Here is an 18,283-nt window from a genome sequence, read left to right on the forward strand (position 1 = left end):
ATCTACCCCTTTTCAACTTTTTCTAAATACTTTTTTTTTTTTTTTTTTTTTTTTTGTAGACTCATCTGTAAAACTGTAAATGCAAACTGCAGTGTAGACATGAAAAGCGAGACTAGAGCAAGTCCCTTCCAACAGTAGAGCAATATTCCGTAAGTAGGCGATTCCCAAAAAAGAAAACGTGCTGATTTCTGATTGTCCCACGAAGGGGGACAATGAAAGCAACAAATCCGGCCGGAGACACTTGTCCGTAGATTATCTGGCATGGTTCCAGCCTTGTTCTTCTGTCGACCCCTGTCAAACGTATCTTATGACCCTCATACTACTCCGTGGAAAACTGGCCAACGTCCTTTTTGACTGCGCCGTATCCGATTCGCGTCCATCTGTCTAGAGTCGCATATTGTTCCATTCAGAGAGAGAGAACTCCATACTATCACCGGTTGACAGATCGGATTCAGTTGCAGCCCTAGCATGACGGATCGCAAGACGGGGATTTTCGATACTTTTTCTGCGGCGAATAGCAACGACCGTTGTTTCCAGCTCCCGGGAAAGAAAAATGACGAAGGAAAAAAGCATTCGGCAATAGATTGGCTCATCAATTGCTTCCGCACTGACGAGCCCCCCGCGTTGTTCAAGGAACCCAGAGCTTGCCACGACCACGACCGTTTCCACGACCACCGCGAGGACCGCCTCGGCGACCGCCGCGAGAGGCCCCTGCTAGACCCTGGGTGGCCCCAGCCTGAGTGCTCAGATCGACGGTTTGCTGTGGCTGCTTGACGGCCCCGCCAATGGACCGACTGAACGAATTCGGGTCAATGGGGGCTGTTGGGACTTCCATCGTCTCCTCCAGAGGTGGTGCGACGTTCTTCGAGGGCGCCGGTTTGCGGTTGCTGCTACGTGAGCCTCCGCTCTTTGTGGCAGTTCCCTTTCCACGACCGCGAGGAACAAATACTAGTTCATCTTCTTCACTTTCATCGTCGTAGGATAAAAGCGACTTGGGTTCGGCGGCGGCAGCAGCAGCAGCAGCAGCAGCAGGAGGACCAGTACCTTGGGTCTTCTCGACGTATTTGCACCGATTCTTGTATTCTCGTTCCTCGTATTGGATCGATGTCCGCAATTGGTGGATGTTCTTCACTCCGATGCCGAATTTCTGAGCCCAGGACTGTACCACAAGGTCGTTCGATATAAGGATGCAGCTCTTCGCTACATTGGATGCGTCGGGGCCATCGTGCAGGCGCCAAAGAATGGCGCTGAGCAACGGTCGGAGAACAAGAGGAACAGTCGGAATAGCCGTTCCCGAAGCAGTGCGTTGGTGTCCATTTGCGCGAGCCGCTCTGTTTGGCTTCGATCCTTCTCCGTTCACATCACCGTGGGAGTTGGCGCATTCCGGACTGGTTCGGGAGCTGCGCGAGGACGTTCGGGAGGCAGGGCCACTATGCGTACCGGCGGATGTGGTCGAAACGGCGTCGGAATCCTTCTTGAAGTTCAACTTGCTGAGAAGCATCTGGGACAGATCGTCGGATCCAGAAGCGCCGTTTTTCTTGTTGTCCTTGGCGCTGTCTGGCGCTCGCTTCTCCGGCAAAGCCTGTCCATCGCCGTTTACTCCGTGATCGATCGCCTCGGGTTCTTCTTCGAATTCCGGCAGGAAAAACTTCTCCGCATGCTCCCATCGTTCATACTGCTCCATCGGACCCTGCAAAACAACTCGTTCAGCGGAAATGTTATCCTTTCCTGAGGTGACACGATCGAGAAAGCGCACGGCCTCGCGGGCGTTGATAGCAACTTGGTTCCCGGCTCGTTTCAGCGCATGGAGACGTTCGAGGGCTAAAAAAAGAAAAGAAAGAATCCGGGGTCAGCACACTGATCACAACGAGTATTTCCCCACCTCTCTCACAAAGGGACTTTCAACTTACTGTACAGAGGAACCACCAGGGTGATGGAACCGTTCGTAGTCCATTTCTTAATTTCACTGATATTGGTAGTCAAGGCGGTTTCGTCCACAGCACAGTGGAAGACCTTGCGTCCGGTCGGCATGACGGTCGGCATGATGGACGGCAAAAGGAGTTTTGTGTTGGCGTGGATAGTCGCAAGATGGAACAAACGACCAGGTAAGAATAAAGTAGAGATATCAAGGCAGCCCCTACACCAAGCAGCTCAATCCGAAGGCTGCGACTGCAAGCGCAGGCAACACTAGGCAGTGGGATGCTGGAACCCACGAAGGAGGTTTGGAGGCGGAGGTCGAGAGATCTGGAAGATGTGGGGGCAGTCGACGGGCATTGATCAAAGAGAGAGAAGAAGTCACGTTGACTACTCACTACCGGAGACAGCAATATAAAGAAGGACACTCATCTGCAGCATTTTGCGATCTCTGGATGATGGTAACAGGGAGACTGAAGAGAGATGATGTTCTTGGAGTCACTGCGATACCTTCAAGGTGACCAAGACCTGACTAAGCGGAGGCTAGTTACAAAACTATACAACAGGCCAGTTGCAAATACATTCCTTGAAGTACATCTGTACATTCTTACATTCAATGAATTGAAATGAGTAGACATTCTTCGTTCTATGTACATCTGTACTGTGGTCGAAAACATGGATATCTAGATGCCGAACGCTTCTATGTAACGAAACAGATCCGCCCTTGGATACCAAAGTAACCCAGAAAAGAAATGCGCGCAAGGAACATCAAGCATTCTGTCATACAGTCCGTCTTTACCATGAAACAATGAAGATAGAGGTGAGTCGTAGGGATATAGTATCTAAGTCTTACGGATGAGACCGTCCGCCGGCTTTACACGCTGTGCCCACTCACTTTGATCGGTTAGCAATTGCAGGTACAATACACATAAACAAAAGGATACTCACGTCCAGCTGCCATCGTACACCCTCCGAAGGTTCGGTTCCCCGTACTCCGACACATGCAAAGCCGTCTCAATAATGGCAGCAGTCACGCCGGAGCCACAAGAGCTGATAATCGTTTTGGACGCATCGATCTCGCGCTCTTCAAACACCTTGCGAAGTTCATCTGCGGGTCGCATGGTCTTGATCTCGGGATCAAGCAACTCCGGAAAAGGCAAGCTCTTCGATCCGGGGATATGTCCAGATGACAGTTCAGGCCGGGGCTCGGGGTCAATCCCCGCCCAGCGACCGTAGGGCCGTGCATCCAAGATCTCCGCCTCTCTGGAGCCCTCTTTCCGATGCTCCTTGGCGATCTCCTTCAACTCAGAGTATGGCATCACGAGTTTCGCGTCATAGTTGGGAACGGGGTACTTGGTCTTTTCCACTGGCACAGGCTCTCCAGTCTCCGTCGGGTATCCCTCACGAACCCACAGGCGGTAGTTGTTAAGCACATGCACATTAGGATGACCAAACACTCGCAGGGTCCAGCCCACACGAGGCGCACTGAAAAGCCCCAATTCTTCAGTATCATAGATTACGACATTGTCGTCGCGACGGATACCCAAGTTGCTCATCGCCTCCGCAAAGGTCTCGCAAGTGGGGAGCATGTGCGGATACGGCGACTCGGTATCCTTGACCCCATCCAGGTCGAAGTAGCGCGCCTGGGGAATGCGATTCTTCTGGAAAGCGTCAATTCCCTTGCGACCCTCGGGGTCGTTGGGCATGAACCAGGCGGCGCAGAGAGGGACAACGCGCGGCGACGTCGAAATTCTAGTGGCCGGGTTCTTCCGAAGAGCTTCATTGAGTTCCTTGGGAGTGACCAGATACGAAGAGAAGGAGACCGGGCGATATTGGACCGGTTGTCGCAGAGATTGGGACATGGTTGAGCGCACAAAGCGAGTTGGCGAAGGGACAGAAGTGCGGAGAGCCGAGAAAGCCATAGTCAGTGGGGATAGAAGATGGAAAACCAAGTAAATTTATAGTATTTACATGCCGCCAATCGACCCTAAGAATCGCGTCATCCACGACGAATAGATTTAAGCCCTGGCAGACGTTTAATTAGCACAGTGAGAGAAGGAGTTGTAGTAGGAAGATGAGAGATAAAGAGGAAGATGAGAGGCGGGGAGAAATGCGGAGTTCGGATTATTATGAACCCACACCTCCTATCAGTACCTGGACAAACTCTCTATCAACAACTCCATCTTCAGGCTGATTTACATATACCCGCGGAAATGAAGGTCACGTTCAAAGAGTGGAACGCCGTCGCAACTTGGCGCTGGGATATGCCCGACGACGACGTGTGTGGTATCTGTCGCGTTCAGTTCGACGGTACCTGTCCAACCTGCAAGTTTCCCGGTGACGATTGCGCGCTGTGTACGTGATAATCTCTATAGAGTTGAATGAGAGCGAATGCTAATGCTCTACAGTACTCGGAAAATGTGGTCATTCCTTCCACATGGTGAGTAAACTGTCCGTGTCACGAGGACCAGACTGTTGATACTGACGGTAATGTAGCATTGTCTGATGACCTGGATCCAACAAGAGGCTTCCAAGGGTCTTTGTCCAATGTGCAGACAGAGTATGTATGCGAATTGTCCAGCTTAGACTAGATGCTGATCATCTGCAGAATTCGAATGGAAAGGAAACGAGGAAGACGGAAACGCTACTCAAAACACTCAAGACACTGCTCAAGACACTACTCAGGACATACAAGTATGATGCATATGCTTTACCAGGGATGAAGGCGTTTGGAGGTTTATAGACATGATACCCTACAGTATTTTTTTTTTTTTTTTTTTGACTTTTTTCTTATGACAACAATGCAAGCTCAAGCTGAAATGCGGTGGGAAAGAAGCGCTGGAGTGTCTTTGGTGAAGAGGTAATTAATGATGGAGTAGTAGATTTAGAACTCCCAGTAGGCCCATTCCCTTATCCAACCACATTTCCAGAGGATTCTCATTGTCCAAAGACAGCTTCCTTTTTAATGGATCCAAGACAATAGATGGATCAAAAGGAAATATGCCACATAATTTGAATGAAGATCGGATCGTTCTTCCAGAAAATGCCCTTTGTCGAAAACTAGGGAGTTTTGCAAGGAATTCCCGCCTCTCAAAAGTATCATACCCATCCTTTGCTGCCTCACGAACACCATCACCATGATAATGCTTATATGGCTTGAAAGGGATGCCATCAAGCGGTTGTAGAAAGTGAGTTGTATGTGGTGGGAGGGTAATAAGGATAATTTGATGCTTTTCAGCGTATTCAACGAATTCGTATGTGAGATGGGATCCATGGTTGTCAAGGAGGAGTAGTCGATATTTACCAGTCTAAGTCATTAGTTAGATTGATTGATAAACTTACCTGCCGCTTCCTTGAATTCTCATGGAAGTGTTGGATCCATGCAAATGCTATTTCATCTCCTAAGGTCCTCTTTCCAAGTCAGGATCATTGTCGGGAACCGATTGAGATTAGCGACAAAAGTTTTCTGCAAGCAAGGAGATAGTAGTATTAGTTAGTAGTCGCTGTCCAATCAAGATGAGTCATTATCACTCAGTCAATGTTCTATACACGTGACCAAATGCTCCTATTTCAATCAACTTGACATTGCTTGAATAATGTATTACAATCGCGACTGCGAGACCTCGATAGCCGTGAGCAGCTATGGCATATTATCAATCTCACACAGTCGGTTTCCTCAACAAAGACTTGTCCGTTGTTCATATTCTCCCTACGGTCCTCTTGGGCATCCTTGTTATTCTCACATGGCGTTGGATGAGAAGACCGGCAATCCCAACTATCAATTCCTATTCCGGTGATATAACATTGAGAAAAGCACATGCAGAATTTGTATCGAATGCTAGGGGCTTGATTAAGGAAGGTATTCGGAAGGTAAGATCAATTGATTTCCCGGACGAGATACGGTGTCTAACCTGCATGCTTCAGTTCAACGGCCCATTTCGCATTATAACCACCCTTGGTTCTCGAGTCATCCTCCCAGCATCTTATACAGAATGGTTGAAGAACTGTTCAGATTTAGATCATCAGGCGCTTGTACATGACGTATGTTGAATCTCCCTTTGCCGGAATGATACAGAAACTGACGGCGATACAAAAGGAATACTTTGCAGCGTATCCTGGAATGGAAGGACAGGGCATCGTAACTGATCCCAGAAAAATCCTCATCGATGTCACCAAGAAGAAGCTGAACCAGAATAGTCGTATGTGAAATCCCGGAGCCATTTGTCGAGACGGATCTTAACTGACCATAATAGAGTGTGAATTGTTTCACAAACACCTTACAGAGGCCCTGAGAGAAATTTGGACAGATGATAATGGTATGCTTGTCCCCTCTGTGGCTGAATTCTTGACAAGAACTAAGTCTCCTAAGACTGGCACACCGTTGATTGGTCTCAACACGCAATTCGCTTCATCGGGCGAATGTCAGCATCTGTTTTCGTTGGCCCTCAACTAGCTCGCGATGCTGCATGGCAGGAGTTGACTCTCACTTCTACAATGAATACATTTATGGGAGTCCGATCACTCCGCGCCTGTCCTGCTTTCCTCCGTCCACTTGTCCATTGGTTCTTGCCAGAGCTCAGAGCATGCCGTCAACAATTGCGTCTCGCTCGTCGTATATTACAGCCAACTTTCGACCACAGAGCACGTGTGCGAGGCACTTCTATTGAAAGTCATAAAGCAGAAAAGTTTAATGACACCATCGAGTGGCTTGAGGAGATAGCCGCGGGACGCCCCTACGATGCCGCTGCTGCACAAATAGCATTTGCGATAAGTGCAATGCACACAACCTCCGAGTTGCTCAAGCAGGCCCTTCTGGATATATGTATGCACCCGGAATTGATTCCAGCTATAAGAGATGAAGCAAACAAGGCTATTGAGGAAAGTGGATGGACAACTGCGGGCGTTTTCAAGATGCAGCTACTGGACAGTGCAGTCAAGGAGACCCAACGGCTGAAGCCTGGAATATTAGGTATGTGGATACCGATGCCACATTGATTCTTGTTTCAAGGTACTGAAACGCTCTCTCCTACAGCAAATCTTGAACGAAAAGCTATGCGAGATATCGTCCTTCCAAATGGCATGACTATACCCCGCGGAACTAACGTTGCTGTTGATTCGTCCGTGATGTGGGATCCCACTATTTATCCTAACCCTTCCACCTACGACGGCTACCGTTTTCTTCGTCTACGTCAATCCGGCAATGCTTGGGCAGCACTCGCTTCCACCAGCCGGGAGCATATCGCCTTCGGGATAGGGAAGCCAATCTGTCCTGGGAGGTCCTTTGCTAGTAATGAAGTCAAAATCGCGCTGGCTAAGATTCTGTTGACTTACGATGTCAGAATTCCGGAAGGTGTCAAGCCAAAGGTTGTGGAGATCGGGTTTGAGATGTTGAGTGACCCGGATGCAAAGCTGGAGATTAGGAAACTGCTAGATTGTAAAGAATGACGGCTTGTTGCAGGAAGCCGATGCCCTAGACAATTTGTAGACTATACAAATATGATTCTTGTTCCGAAATTACTGAGAGGAAGGGTTGGATATGTGGTAGAAAATCACCTGACCCTTATCGATAAGGGATCTCCAACAGCTCCAACCATCATCACTACTACACTAGTCACTACCACCACGACATCCTTCTTTTCCCTTTCTCTTTCTGACCATGTAGTCTCGCAGCCGCGGAGATGTCACTTCCAAAGCATTACACCAACGCTACATCTCCCTCCCTATCCTCATCTCCCAGGCAATTCGTCCGCGACCCTTCGGGATCACCAGCTTCCCGCCCTCAGACCATCGACCGACCTACACAACCAACAGAACATGACCAGCAAACCCATCCAGATCAAATCGAGAACCTGCAATATGAGAATGATGGAGTTTTAGATATCCCAACGGGTCACCACCAACCCTTCCAGCCATTCTTCACCTTGGTCGAGGACGCAAACACGGGGGAATACCACCATCCAACAGTCCACTACATCTTCTCTGATGACGACACGGATATTCTGACCGAGGCTGCTGTGCGTTCATTAGAATCAGAGCAGGACAGCTCTACCGGCGGAAAGAGGCCGACCCGGTCACGGCAAGGCGAAAGCGAAGACGGGTCAGGTTACAATGAAGAAGACGAGCTTTCGGGGTTGAGGAAGGATACTCTTTTACCACCTCCCATCCCCGGGGTACGGGATAGCTATATTATCCTCGATGTAGAACCTACCCCTAGGACAGATATGAATCCGAATAACGCCGGCGGCACCAATTCCATGTCGACCTCGCCTGCAACGCACCCGACAGCCATCCCACACCAGCAAAACCAGCAACCGCAGCAACAAACGCCTCAGTTCACGGTGACCTCGGCCCACAGCCTCACACCCGCATGGCAAGTCCTCAACACCGAGCTCGTCCCGGCCCCAACATTTGAGAATAACACATCAGGCGAACAACCACTCAACGGAGGGTTGATGCTCAAGATTCATGGCACACCCGGTCTACCACCAAGTACGGCTTCGAAAGAGAAGGATAAAGAACGGGGAAGCCAGCGACTGGAAGACATGATGGACCAGTTTGCGAAGCGGATGGGCGAGCTCAGGCAGGTGATAGAAGCTGGGGAACATATGCACTACGAATCGGATATGGAACAGCAGCAAGGAGATGGAGCAGGAGAGCATGATCATGTTGGGGACCAGCAGGGTGTGGATAATGATAATAATATTACGGCTGGAACGACAGAGCAAGAGCCGCTAGGGAATCTTGAGACCCAAGCCGGTGCACTTGGTGAATCTTGACGCTCGAATACAAGACGCAGCATAGAAGAGAATTAGTAGAGCAGTCCCAATAATACTTGGTCTTAAGGGTACAATTTCTCGCAAACACAATTTACTTCAAGAGAAGCGCATCTTGATAGAGAACAATTGCAAAAAGTAGGCATTGAATAGGCAAACAGGTATCTAAGAACCAGGATCATCGAAGAAAGTAAAGAGAGATAACCCACAAATAAAACGCCAGTAAACCACACTCTATAGAGCTTGCAGAAGAAACGCCAAACAAACAACAAACCACGGGGTATAAACCAAAAGCTTTTGACCCGATAACCGAAAATAACCGATAGCCACGAGAAACACAAAAACAAACACAGACACGAAACAAAACCACACCTAACCAGTCATAGAAGGACGACCCCTAAGTCTCCGCGAAGCCCGCGTCGCAGGAGACGGCGCCACATTCTCCCTACCCCCCATCATCCCCGCCATCTTCCTATTAAGCGCTTTATGCGGAAACTTGTTTTCCGCGACTGCAGTAGCAGAGCAGTGCCGTTTAGACGGAGGTTCGTCCGACGGCATCGACTCGGGGCGATGATGCTCACTCTCTGAGTCCAAAGGTTTCACGGACGAGGACCGGCCGAGGGTGGCTTCATCGGCCGGTCTGGCGACGACGTTTGCATCAACTTCCCTAAGTCCCGTGTTGGAAGGAGTAGTGGTGACAGGAGCAGGAGCAGGGGCGGGGGTAGGGGCAGGTAGCTCTGGTCCTACCTCATCCTCAGCGTCATTGTAGACGAAGCCCTTGGATGGTGAGGCTGTGGGTGAAGAGCTGTTTAGGGGGGTGACTTTGTCTTCACCGCCGAAGGGGAGGTCTTTGAGTTGCTTGGAGTTTCGGAGTCTTGCGACGAGGGCGTCGTGGGATTCGGTTTGAGGCAGGGTTGTTGGATACTCGTAGGGGCGCTTTGCTGGAGTGACTCCGGTGGCGACGTATTCTTTCAACGGGCGAGCTTGGATGTTCGTGCGCAGGGCTGACAGGGGGTTCCGGACCTCGTCTGTCAGAGGTGCAGCGACTTCCAAGAGGCTGTCCTTGTCCTGAGCAGTGTCGTTCTGTAGTTGATCAACCCGTTCACCGAATCCTCCGAATTTCTCTTGGACGGTTGAATAGGATTGACGGACATTGGACGCCATGTTGTTCAAGCTATCCAGATGCGCTTCATGGAAGCGGCCATTCTGGGATCGTGCCTTGGCGACGAAATCGTCCAATGCACCCATCTGTTTGCTCATGTCTTTCATCTGGGCATCGACAATGCGGACAGTCTCCTCTTGTACGGACTCGGTAACCTTTTGGATAGATACGTTGCGATGGTCAAATGCCTATCGTAATCAGTTTAGCATGAGCATACATTGAAAGATGGGTACTGGTGTCTCTTACCTCCCAGTCGTTCTGCATTTTCGTCTTGACCTCGTCCCGAGATGCGGTGACGTCCTTTGCGAATTGCTCCGATTTGAACACCCACTCATCGACATGACGGTCATGCTGGGTTGTCGCTTGCTCCAGCGCATCGCCCGAGGACGAGATATCAACCCTCACACCGTCAAACTTGTTCTTCATGCGGCCAAATTGTCTCTGACGTGATTCATCCATCAGGACCTTAATTTGGGACAGCAACTGGTCTCGCTCCGCTTCAGCAGTTGCATTCTCTTCTTCCATAGATTGTGCCAATTGAGACGAAGCCTTGCGGTTGGCCTCGATGGTCTCTTGGTTGGCCTGTTGAAGTTGCGATCGCAGAAGACTGATTTCAGTCTTCTGCTCATGAAGATGGTTCACGACGCCGTCAAACATGGACTTCATGTCCTTGCCAAGGGTGCTATAAGATTCATAGAGCTGTATCCGTCAGTCAACGTCCATTGATGCATGTGAAGATGGCCGGACTCACCTGAGCATGGAAGTCGGCAAACTCGCCAATAACTTCCTTGGAAATACGACCAGCTGCAGCCGATAAGCCATTCAGCCCTGCTCCGACTCGACCCTTGACTTCTTCACGCAAGACCTTGATCTCCTCGAGTACCTCGTTCATCTCATCGTGTGCACCAGAGGTCTGGGCGGTAGCCTCTGCCTCTGCCTTGTCGAATGATGAACTGAAGCCTTCAAGCTGCGACTGGCTTGACTGCACATTGTTCAATTCAGTCTCGACAAATTGGCTGATCCGGTCCGAGATGGTCTCCACGAGCGTTGAATGTTGATCCTGGAAAGCTCCTACCCGGGCGTCGATTTGCTTTGTAACATCGGAAACTTCGCCACTAGACGTTTGCCAGGATTGTTGGTTGAGTGCTGCCAAGTCGGCCTTACGCTGAATCTTTGCATGCAAACCTTCCACATCCTTGACAGTGCTGCCCAGTGTCGACACAAGTCCGGTTCCAACATTTTGAAGCTGTGTCTCGGTTTCTTGGTGAGCTTTTCGGAGCAATTCCTCTTCTTCAAGGGTCGCCTTGGTATCATTCAAAACTATCTCCGTCTTCTCGAGGACATCGTTGGTATTGTTGAGGGCGGCCTGCGTCTCCTCGTTATCCTTCTTCAAGTTGTTGAAATTACTGGTCAACGTAAAAAGTTCTTGGACTTTGTGGCGTAAACTCGACTCCATGGTTTCAATCTTGGCTCGTTGTTCCTCGTTGACTATCCTTCGAGACTCGTTCTCCATGGTCATCTCCTCGTATGCATCGGGTGCCATGTAAACGCCATTTCGATGTCTCGTGGCAATAAGCTCTCCCTTGAGCTTCTCAATCTCGAAAGTGAACTCTCGTAGAAGAGTCTTCTTGGACATCGTGGAGTTGATCTGCGGTTTGTTGCGGATATTTTTAGCTCGGAAAGCGTAATCCAGGGTCGATATTGTTTCCTCGAGGTTCGTTTTCGACGTTGAGACTGTGGCGATAATGCAAGTCTTCGTTCGCCCCCCCAAAGAGTCTTGCAGCAGACGCGTGAGTTTCGATTCTCTGTAGGGAATATGGCTACTCTTATCTACAAGCGCATTGATGACTCTGCCCAGTGTGAGTAAGCTCTTGTTGATTAGCCCAGCCTCTGCTGCACGTTTGTTCTCGGCACCACTGCGTTGGATGTTCTCGCTTCCGGCCAAGTCGACCAGATTCAGTTTTCCGGGGCTAACGTATTCCTCTCCCGATTCTGTCGTCCGCTTGGTGTACACTGTTATCGTAAAAACGGTATGACTGCGCGAACTCAGATCGTTGCACTTGGTCGCAGCAACCTGGCGCTTGTGGCTACCAAGCTGGAGCAGTTTGATACCGGCATGCGCTGTATCAATATAGGTCTCTTCCATTCCCTGAACCATGGTACTTCCGTTTTGACCCTTCTTCTCATTCTCGTAAATCTTCAGCTTCGAGTTATCTTCGGACGATAGTAGGTCGCGCAGATCTTCATTATATAATTCGATGAATGAACACTTCACGGTGCTTTCTGTATCCTTCAATTGGTGAAACAATGAGTACAGAACGCGTGGAATAATGCCGGCATTGTCGGATAGAATGCCCAATGTGTCTGTCATGTCACCGGACATCGTATATGTCTTTCCCGTTCCGGTTTGGCCGTATGCGAAAATGGTGCAGTTGTAACCTGCAAGCATCTGAATCTCCCGTTAGTTGGAGAGCCCTTCGTGTCTCGGTCAAATAAATTACCTCGTTGACAATTGGAAGAACAACATCATCATAAACAATTGTCTGATCAGCAGCCGGAGATAAGACCTTGTCGAACGTGTATGTCTTATTCGACAGCGCGTTCGGTCCCATTGACAGGTCTACTGTCTTCCCTTTAGCACCGTCTGTCGAGACTACCACACCACTGTTCTCTTTGACTTCGCGTTCACTCCGACCACGACATCGCACGACAACACGAATGCTAGTGTCCTCGTTGATTTCCCGTTCGAAGTCTCTCTCCTTTCTCTTGCTCACGATGCTGGACGGTTCGCTCGGCGATTTAAGCGCGCGCGCATTACTAGATGGTCTAGTTAAAGAAGCAGAAGAGGACGATCTATCGGTAGCGGTTGAGGTTGTTCGTTTGGTAGGTGGTCGCATCGCGCTCCGTCTCGTGGGCAGACCAGAGGCAGGCCGTGGGGGGCCAGCCATGGTGACAATGTGAAAACGTTCGCAGGTTCAATGACGAGAAAATAGCAAAAATCCAAAATCAAATATGTACAACGCCGATATATGCTGTACAGAGTGTGGAATAAGCAAAGAAGTATCGTTGCAGTGGAGGTTGTGCTCCGAATTCTGAAAACGGAATGTAAACAAAAGCGGTCTCCGCACACGTGTCACATGACGGCCAATGCTTAGGGGGTCATGCCCCCTCATCACATGATCATCTTCCTTATCGCCAGCTGACGTTCCTCTCATACATTTAAACGAAAGACTTCTGAACCATCGTCATCGTGATTTTGTAGACATCGATTTTTGAGACCTGAGGCTTCTTTTCATATATTGACCGTTCCTTTACAGCTCTTGCTGCTGCATGGACCTGTTTTGCCCCAGTTGGCCTTGATAACGGCCCGGACTATCGATATGGCCTCCTCCAAAGCTTCGGCGCAGGCCCAGATCTATCCTGGCAAGGGCCTGGGATTCATAAGCAAGCCTCTCTCCGATACTATATATGCGGAAAATTGGACTGACAGCTTAGCATCGAATAGCCCTGGGTGCTTCCCTTCACAATGTCCTCAGTCGTGTTAAATCCCATCCCCAAACATACCCCGCAATCGACCTGGCATACTCGTCTTCGGATCCCTTGCGAAAGCCGGTTATCCTACAACTTCCGTCAAATGGTCTTCGCCTACGATTCGATGGCCCTGACCAGAGACTGCGTCTGATTGAGGTACTCGACTTCACCAAGATATCGATGGTTTATAAGAATCAAGATGTGGTCAAGGGCACGAAGGAGCAAACGCCGTCCCAACAGGGTCCTAGCTTCCGTCATGTCTACAACCGTCTCTTCGGTCCATCGTACCCGGGAGAATATATACCCCCAGCCTCTCACACCCCATATGGCACTTATGTCCTCTCGTATCCCGGGGTCGCGTTCTCCTTCCCGCTGCAGAACTCGGCGTATTCGGACCAATGTGACTTTGTAGCATTGCTTTCATCCTCAGCAGCGCTGCCAGCCACGTCGATGGCGATTTACCAGGGCTCATCGTGGCCGGAATCCAGGTCTAAATTGTTCACACAGCCGCCTCAGTATCCTCGTTCTCCAGCACTGGTCGGGAAGAATAGGGAAGCGTCTCCGGATGAGATCGAGGAGTTCAATGTCTTGGGGGCTGGAAAGATTGAGATTGTCCGAAGGTCAACTCCTACCACATACATCTCTCTCTCCGAGACCACTCCTCAAGACTTGATTGCAGAGTTTGGGCCACCAGATGCCATTTATCGTAAGAATGATCGAAGAATCTCAATCCACCGCGCTGCAGGCGGCGGCGGTGGTGCAGATGCTTTGCATATGAGTCCATCCCCAGCCAGAGGGATTGATGTTACTGATACCGACCAGTCTTCAAACAACAGCGTGACTGATGATTCTGACGAGGAAATTTCCCATGGAGAAACTTTGGACCCTTCCTCAATGCCCACAGAATGTTTCTATAATTATTTCCACCATGGATTTGATGCTTTTATCAGCTACCCTACCACGCCTGGCCCTGCATTTCCGGGGTCCGATCTATCTGATCCAGCACCTCCGAATCCATCGTCTCAACTGGTCGTCACAAAGATTATCCTACATGGAAACGTCCCGGGCTCGTATCCATTCAACCGCCATCGGCGCAGTCGTTGGACTATCTACCTTGATGCACATGGCGATCCCGTGACTTCAGAGACCCCATACGACGAGATCTCATCACGTCTTAGGGACGTTTGGAAGGGATCGTACGCGAGCGCTGCAGAGGAACGAGCGCTTCAACGTCCAATGGTGCTGAATCGCGGCTGGGGCGACAGCCCGGAAAGCAGCGTTGAGTTCCTTGGCGGCTGGGAAGAGAGTACCGGCCGGGGACCGAGAGCTGGTGGCGACAGCCAGGATGGGGGCCTAGGTAATACTGAGTTGTTTGGATTTCCTGGGCTTCTATTTGAAGTCATGAAGAACGGCGCAGTGAGCTGCGTCACGATTTATTGATTATCCTTTGGAGTAATATTTCTGTGGCAGGCGTTTGGGGATTTTACCAGCCAGCACAACCATCTTCTACTATAAGATACTACCAATGTAATGATGTTTTTCTATCTCAAGCATCAGTCACTTCTTGTGTAATATCCCATGTAATCACATTACGGCATTTTCAGTCAAAAATCAGATTTAAAATGGTAATATTACGTATCGTTACCCGCATCGTAAAGATTGCCCGCTTTTCTCCGCCAAACAGCCGGAGACCTTTTCCAAGCAGCAGCGCCGTTCTGAACAGGACATGCTTCTTCAGAAGTAGTATGCCGGAACTGCCGCGGACGCTCACACGGTCCTGGTCGTCGACACTCAAACTCCCCAAGTCGACGTTCCCGGCGCGCGTGTCCCCGGCCGATCAAGCAAAATACCTGCAACGATGCACCAACGAGCTATACGCCTGGCAACGCCGTGAACGACCGGCCGATCGACCTTTCGTTCTACACGACGGACCGCCGTACGCGAATGGCGAGCTTCACATCGGCCATGCGCTAAATAAGATCCTCAAGGACATTATCTGCCGAGTGCAGCTGGGGCGGGGGAAGAGAGTGGGCTATGTGCCTGGATGGGATTGTCATGGGCTACCCATCGAGCTTAAGGCGCTACAGGGCGAGAAGGATGCCGGGCTGGCGGCCAATGGGCCTGTCAGTGCGACGGTGATTCGCAACAAGGCGCGGAAATTGGCGGGGAAGACGGTTAAAGAGCAGATGAAGGGATTCCGCGGTTTTGGTGTCATGGCTGACTGGGAGAGCCATTGGAAGACTATGGATAAGGAATTCGAGAAGAGGCAGTTGGGTGTTTTCCGTGAAATGGTCGATAAGGGCTTGATCTATCGAAGGTTCAAACCGGTCTATTGGTCTCCGTCTACTGGTACGGCGCTGGCAGAAGCTGAATTGGAGTACAAGGAGGACCATGTGTCTGCTGCTGCTCTGGTTAAGTTTCCGCTCGTTTTTCTTCCGCCTCACTTGTTGCAGAATCCTTTGCTTCGCGAAAAGGAGGTTAGTGCTGTTATTTGGACAACCACGCCCTGGACCCTGCCGGCCAATGCTGTGATTGCGGTTCACGAATCTCTGGAATACACGATCGTCGAGTCTGACACACGCGGATATCTTCTTATTGCGCAATCTCGGTTGGAATACCTTCAGAATATTCTGAAGGAGGACTTATCTGTAATTGTGCCGTCTATTCTTGGTTCAGAACTGGCAGATCAAACTACGTACCGGCCGCTTTTCAAGGGACAGGATGCTCAGCCCCAGCCCATGATTGCAGCGGACTTTGTTACTGCGGATTCTGGATCTGGACTCGTTCACTGCGCTCCCGGGCATGGTATGGATGACTACGAAGTTTGTGCGTCTCATGGAATCGCCGCGTTTGCCCCGGTCAATGATCACGGAGAATTCACCATCGAGGCCATGCCCATCGATCCCAGCAGATTGAGCGGCAAGAATGTCCTTGGAGAGGGAAATGTCGCTGTTTTGGAATATGTCGAGTCGCAGGGCCAGCTCCTGGCGCAGCACCGGTACGAACACAAGTACCCGCACGACTGGCGCTCTAAGCTCCCGATCATCATCAGAGCTACTGAGCAATGGTTCGCCGATGTTGGAGATATTCGCGACAGCGCTGTCAAGGCTCTGCAAGATGTCCACTTCTTCCCTCAGTCTGGAAAGCAACGGCTGGAGAACTTCGTCAAGAACCGTAGCGAATGGTGTATTTCTCGTCAACGTGCATGGGGTGTCCCCATTCCTGCGCTTTACCACCGCGACACGGGCGAGGCTGTGCTCACCAAGGACAGTGTATCGCACATCATGTCTGTGATTGATGAGCGCGGTGTCGATGCCTGGTGGACGGACGATGCGAACGATCCGGCATGGATTCCTGCGTCTCTGCAAGATGCATCTGGCCCCGGGTACCGACGCGGGACGGACACCATGGACGTCTGGTTTGACAGCGGTACCAGCTGGTCCGAAATCGAAGGGCTCGCTCAGGACAAGGGTCATCTCGCGGATGTTTACCTCGAAGGCACCGACCAGCACCGTGGTTGGTTCCAATCGGGACTGCTCACGTACATTGCACACCAACTTGCTTCAGGCCAGACGAGTGCTCCTGCCGCGCCGTTCAAAACCCTGGTCACCCATGGCTTCACCCTTGACGAAGACGGTCGTAAGATGAGCAAGTCGATTGGCAATGTGGTGGAACCGAAAGCCATTATGGATGGAACCCTCCTGCCACCGCTCAAGCAAAAGAAGGGCAAGAAGAAGCAATCTGAGAATGCAGCCCCGGTCTACGATGCCCTTGGTCCCGACGCGCTTCGCATGTGGGTTGCTAGCAGCGACTACACGAGAGATGTGGTTGTTGGAAAACAGGTCCTACAGACGGTCAATACCAGTCTGCACAAGTACCGTGTCACCTTCAAGTTGCTGCTCGGAGCTCTTGCGGGCTTCCCCATGGACCGTATCCTCCCATACCACCAGCTGCAGAAAGTTGATCAGATCGCCCTCATGCATTTGTCTGATATGGTCGTCACTAGCCACAAGGCCTGCGAGAACTTCGAGTTCTACAGAGCCGTGAACACCATTAACAGATGGGCCAACCTCGAGTTCTCTGCGTTCTACATGGAGTCCATCAAGGACCGTCTTTACACGTACGGAGAGGATAGCGCCAGCAGACGCGCCGCGCAAACGACGCTGTTCCACATCTACAACTACCTGCAGGAAGTGCTTGCCCCGATCACGCCGATGCTCGTCGAAGAGACCTGGGAGCATGCTCCTGAGGCGGTTAAATCGCAATGCGAACACCCCATGAAGCGCACCGTTTCCGCTCTCGCGCCTGAATGGCAGAACCCCGCTCTCGAGACTGACTACCAAGAACTCATGGCCGTTCACTCTGTGATCAAGACGGTGCAGGAGAACGCACGAGGGAAGAAAGAGCTAGGTTCATCTCTGCAATCGTTCGTCCACGTCGTCCTCCAGGGTGAAAACGTCATCGACTCCGTTCTGCAGCGATACCTGTCTGAACTCCCTGACCTGTTCGTGGTCTCCTCCGTGACTTTGGGTGCAGAGAGTGAGCCTATTCCCTCGAGCATCCAGAATGCGGAATGGCATTACACAGGGCAGTTTGAGCTGCCTGGTGGTCAGAAAGGGACTGCGTATGTGTACACGCCACAGGACACGAAATGTCCTCGATGCTGGAGATATGCTGTCCCGGAATCGCCGGTAGCGGAGCAGGAAGAAGAAAGATTATGCGATCGGTGCGACGAGGTTGTTCGTGATCTCGATGCCAATGCTGCATGAGTATGAATTTAGATCTTGAATTTACGTGACTATGTACCATAGTGTTTTTCTTTATTTGTATCATAATATTCTCTTCCTCCTATTCTAGACCAGAATCAAAAGTTATAGATTGGATACATTAACTCAGAATCCGT

General features: G+C 50.6%; 8 protein-coding genes across 8 annotated transcripts; 4 read left to right on the forward strand and 4 right to left on the reverse strand.

Annotated features, from left to right (window-relative positions):
- Positions 1 to 628: 628 nt before the first annotated feature.
- Positions 629 to 2,031, reverse strand: ASPGLDRAFT_127007 (uncharacterized protein; the record flags this gene model as incomplete). Its single annotated transcript, XM_022540697.1, has 2 exons — positions 629 to 1,821; positions 1,911 to 2,031. The coding sequence occupies 2 exons, from the start codon at positions 2,029 to 2,031 to the stop codon at positions 629 to 631; spliced, it is 1,314 nt and encodes a 437-aa protein (XP_022400680.1).
- A 520-nt stretch (positions 2,032 to 2,551) lies between these two features.
- Positions 2,552 to 3,965, reverse strand: ASPGLDRAFT_47695 (sulfurtransferase). Its single transcript, XM_022546731.1, has 2 exons — positions 2,863 to 3,965; positions 2,552 to 2,808 (listed from the first exon to the last, which is right to left on the reverse strand). Exons 1-2 carry the CDS (start codon positions 3,834 to 3,836, stop codon positions 2,757 to 2,759), a joined length of 1,026 nt encoding a protein of 341 aa, XP_022400681.1. The 5' UTR covers positions 3,837 to 3,965; the 3' UTR covers positions 2,552 to 2,756.
- Positions 3,966 to 4,093: 128 nt separating this feature from the next.
- Positions 4,094 to 4,695, forward strand: ASPGLDRAFT_47697 (anaphase promoting complex subunit 11). Its single transcript, XM_022546732.1, has 4 exons — positions 4,094 to 4,269; positions 4,323 to 4,354; positions 4,411 to 4,474; positions 4,523 to 4,695. The coding sequence occupies exons 1-4, from the start codon at positions 4,128 to 4,130 to the stop codon at positions 4,612 to 4,614; spliced, it is 330 nt and encodes a 109-aa protein (XP_022400682.1). The 5' UTR covers positions 4,094 to 4,127; the 3' UTR covers positions 4,615 to 4,695.
- On the reverse strand, positions 4,676 to 5,349 carry ASPGLDRAFT_47698 (uncharacterized protein). The gene has a single exon (XM_022546733.1). It carries the CDS (start codon positions 5,186 to 5,188, stop codon positions 4,877 to 4,879), a length of 312 nt encoding a protein of 103 aa, XP_022400683.1. The 5' UTR covers positions 5,189 to 5,349; the 3' UTR covers positions 4,676 to 4,876.
- Positions 5,350 to 5,529: 180 nt separating this feature from the next.
- On the forward strand, positions 5,530 to 7,502 carry ASPGLDRAFT_74720 (cytochrome P450). Its single transcript, XM_022549746.1, has 6 exons — positions 5,530 to 5,784; positions 5,839 to 5,955; positions 6,011 to 6,113; positions 6,168 to 6,230; positions 6,284 to 6,883; positions 6,947 to 7,502. The coding sequence occupies exons 1-6, from the start codon at positions 5,557 to 5,559 to the stop codon at positions 7,357 to 7,359; spliced, it is 1,524 nt and encodes a 507-aa protein (XP_022400684.1). The 5' UTR covers positions 5,530 to 5,556; the 3' UTR covers positions 7,360 to 7,502.
- A 90-nt stretch (positions 7,503 to 7,592) lies between these two features.
- ASPGLDRAFT_92439 (uncharacterized protein) lies at positions 7,593 to 8,522 on the forward strand (the record flags this gene model as incomplete). The annotated part of the gene is made up of 1 exon (XM_022550519.1): positions 7,593 to 8,522. A coding segment is annotated over one exon (930 nt), but the record flags the coding sequence as incomplete, so codon positions are not given.
- Positions 8,523 to 9,059: 537 nt separating this feature from the next.
- Positions 9,060 to 12,797, reverse strand: ASPGLDRAFT_35990 (putative kinesin family protein (BimC); the record flags this gene model as incomplete). Its single annotated transcript, XM_022544631.1, has 4 exons — positions 9,060 to 10,037; positions 10,096 to 10,548; positions 10,601 to 12,298; positions 12,351 to 12,797. 4 exons carry the CDS (start codon positions 12,795 to 12,797, stop codon positions 9,060 to 9,062), a joined length of 3,576 nt encoding a protein of 1,191 aa, XP_022400686.1.
- ASPGLDRAFT_66910 (isoleucine--tRNA ligase ISM1) lies at positions 12,625 to 18,149 on the forward strand (the record flags this gene model as incomplete). The annotated part of the gene is made up of 4 exons (XM_022549070.1): positions 12,625 to 12,732; positions 13,345 to 14,796; positions 14,851 to 14,852; positions 15,089 to 18,149. 4 exons carry the CDS (start codon positions 12,625 to 12,627, stop codon positions 18,147 to 18,149), a joined length of 4,623 nt encoding a protein of 1,540 aa, XP_022400687.1.
- Between the last annotated feature and the right edge of the window lie 134 nt (positions 18,150 to 18,283).

Source organism: Aspergillus glaucus, assembly GCF_001890805.1.
Source record: "Aspergillus glaucus CBS 516.65 unplaced genomic scaffold ASPGLscaffold_11, whole genome shotgun sequence".
NCBI classification, from domain to species: domain Eukaryota; kingdom Fungi; phylum Ascomycota; class Eurotiomycetes; order Eurotiales; family Aspergillaceae; genus Aspergillus; species Aspergillus glaucus.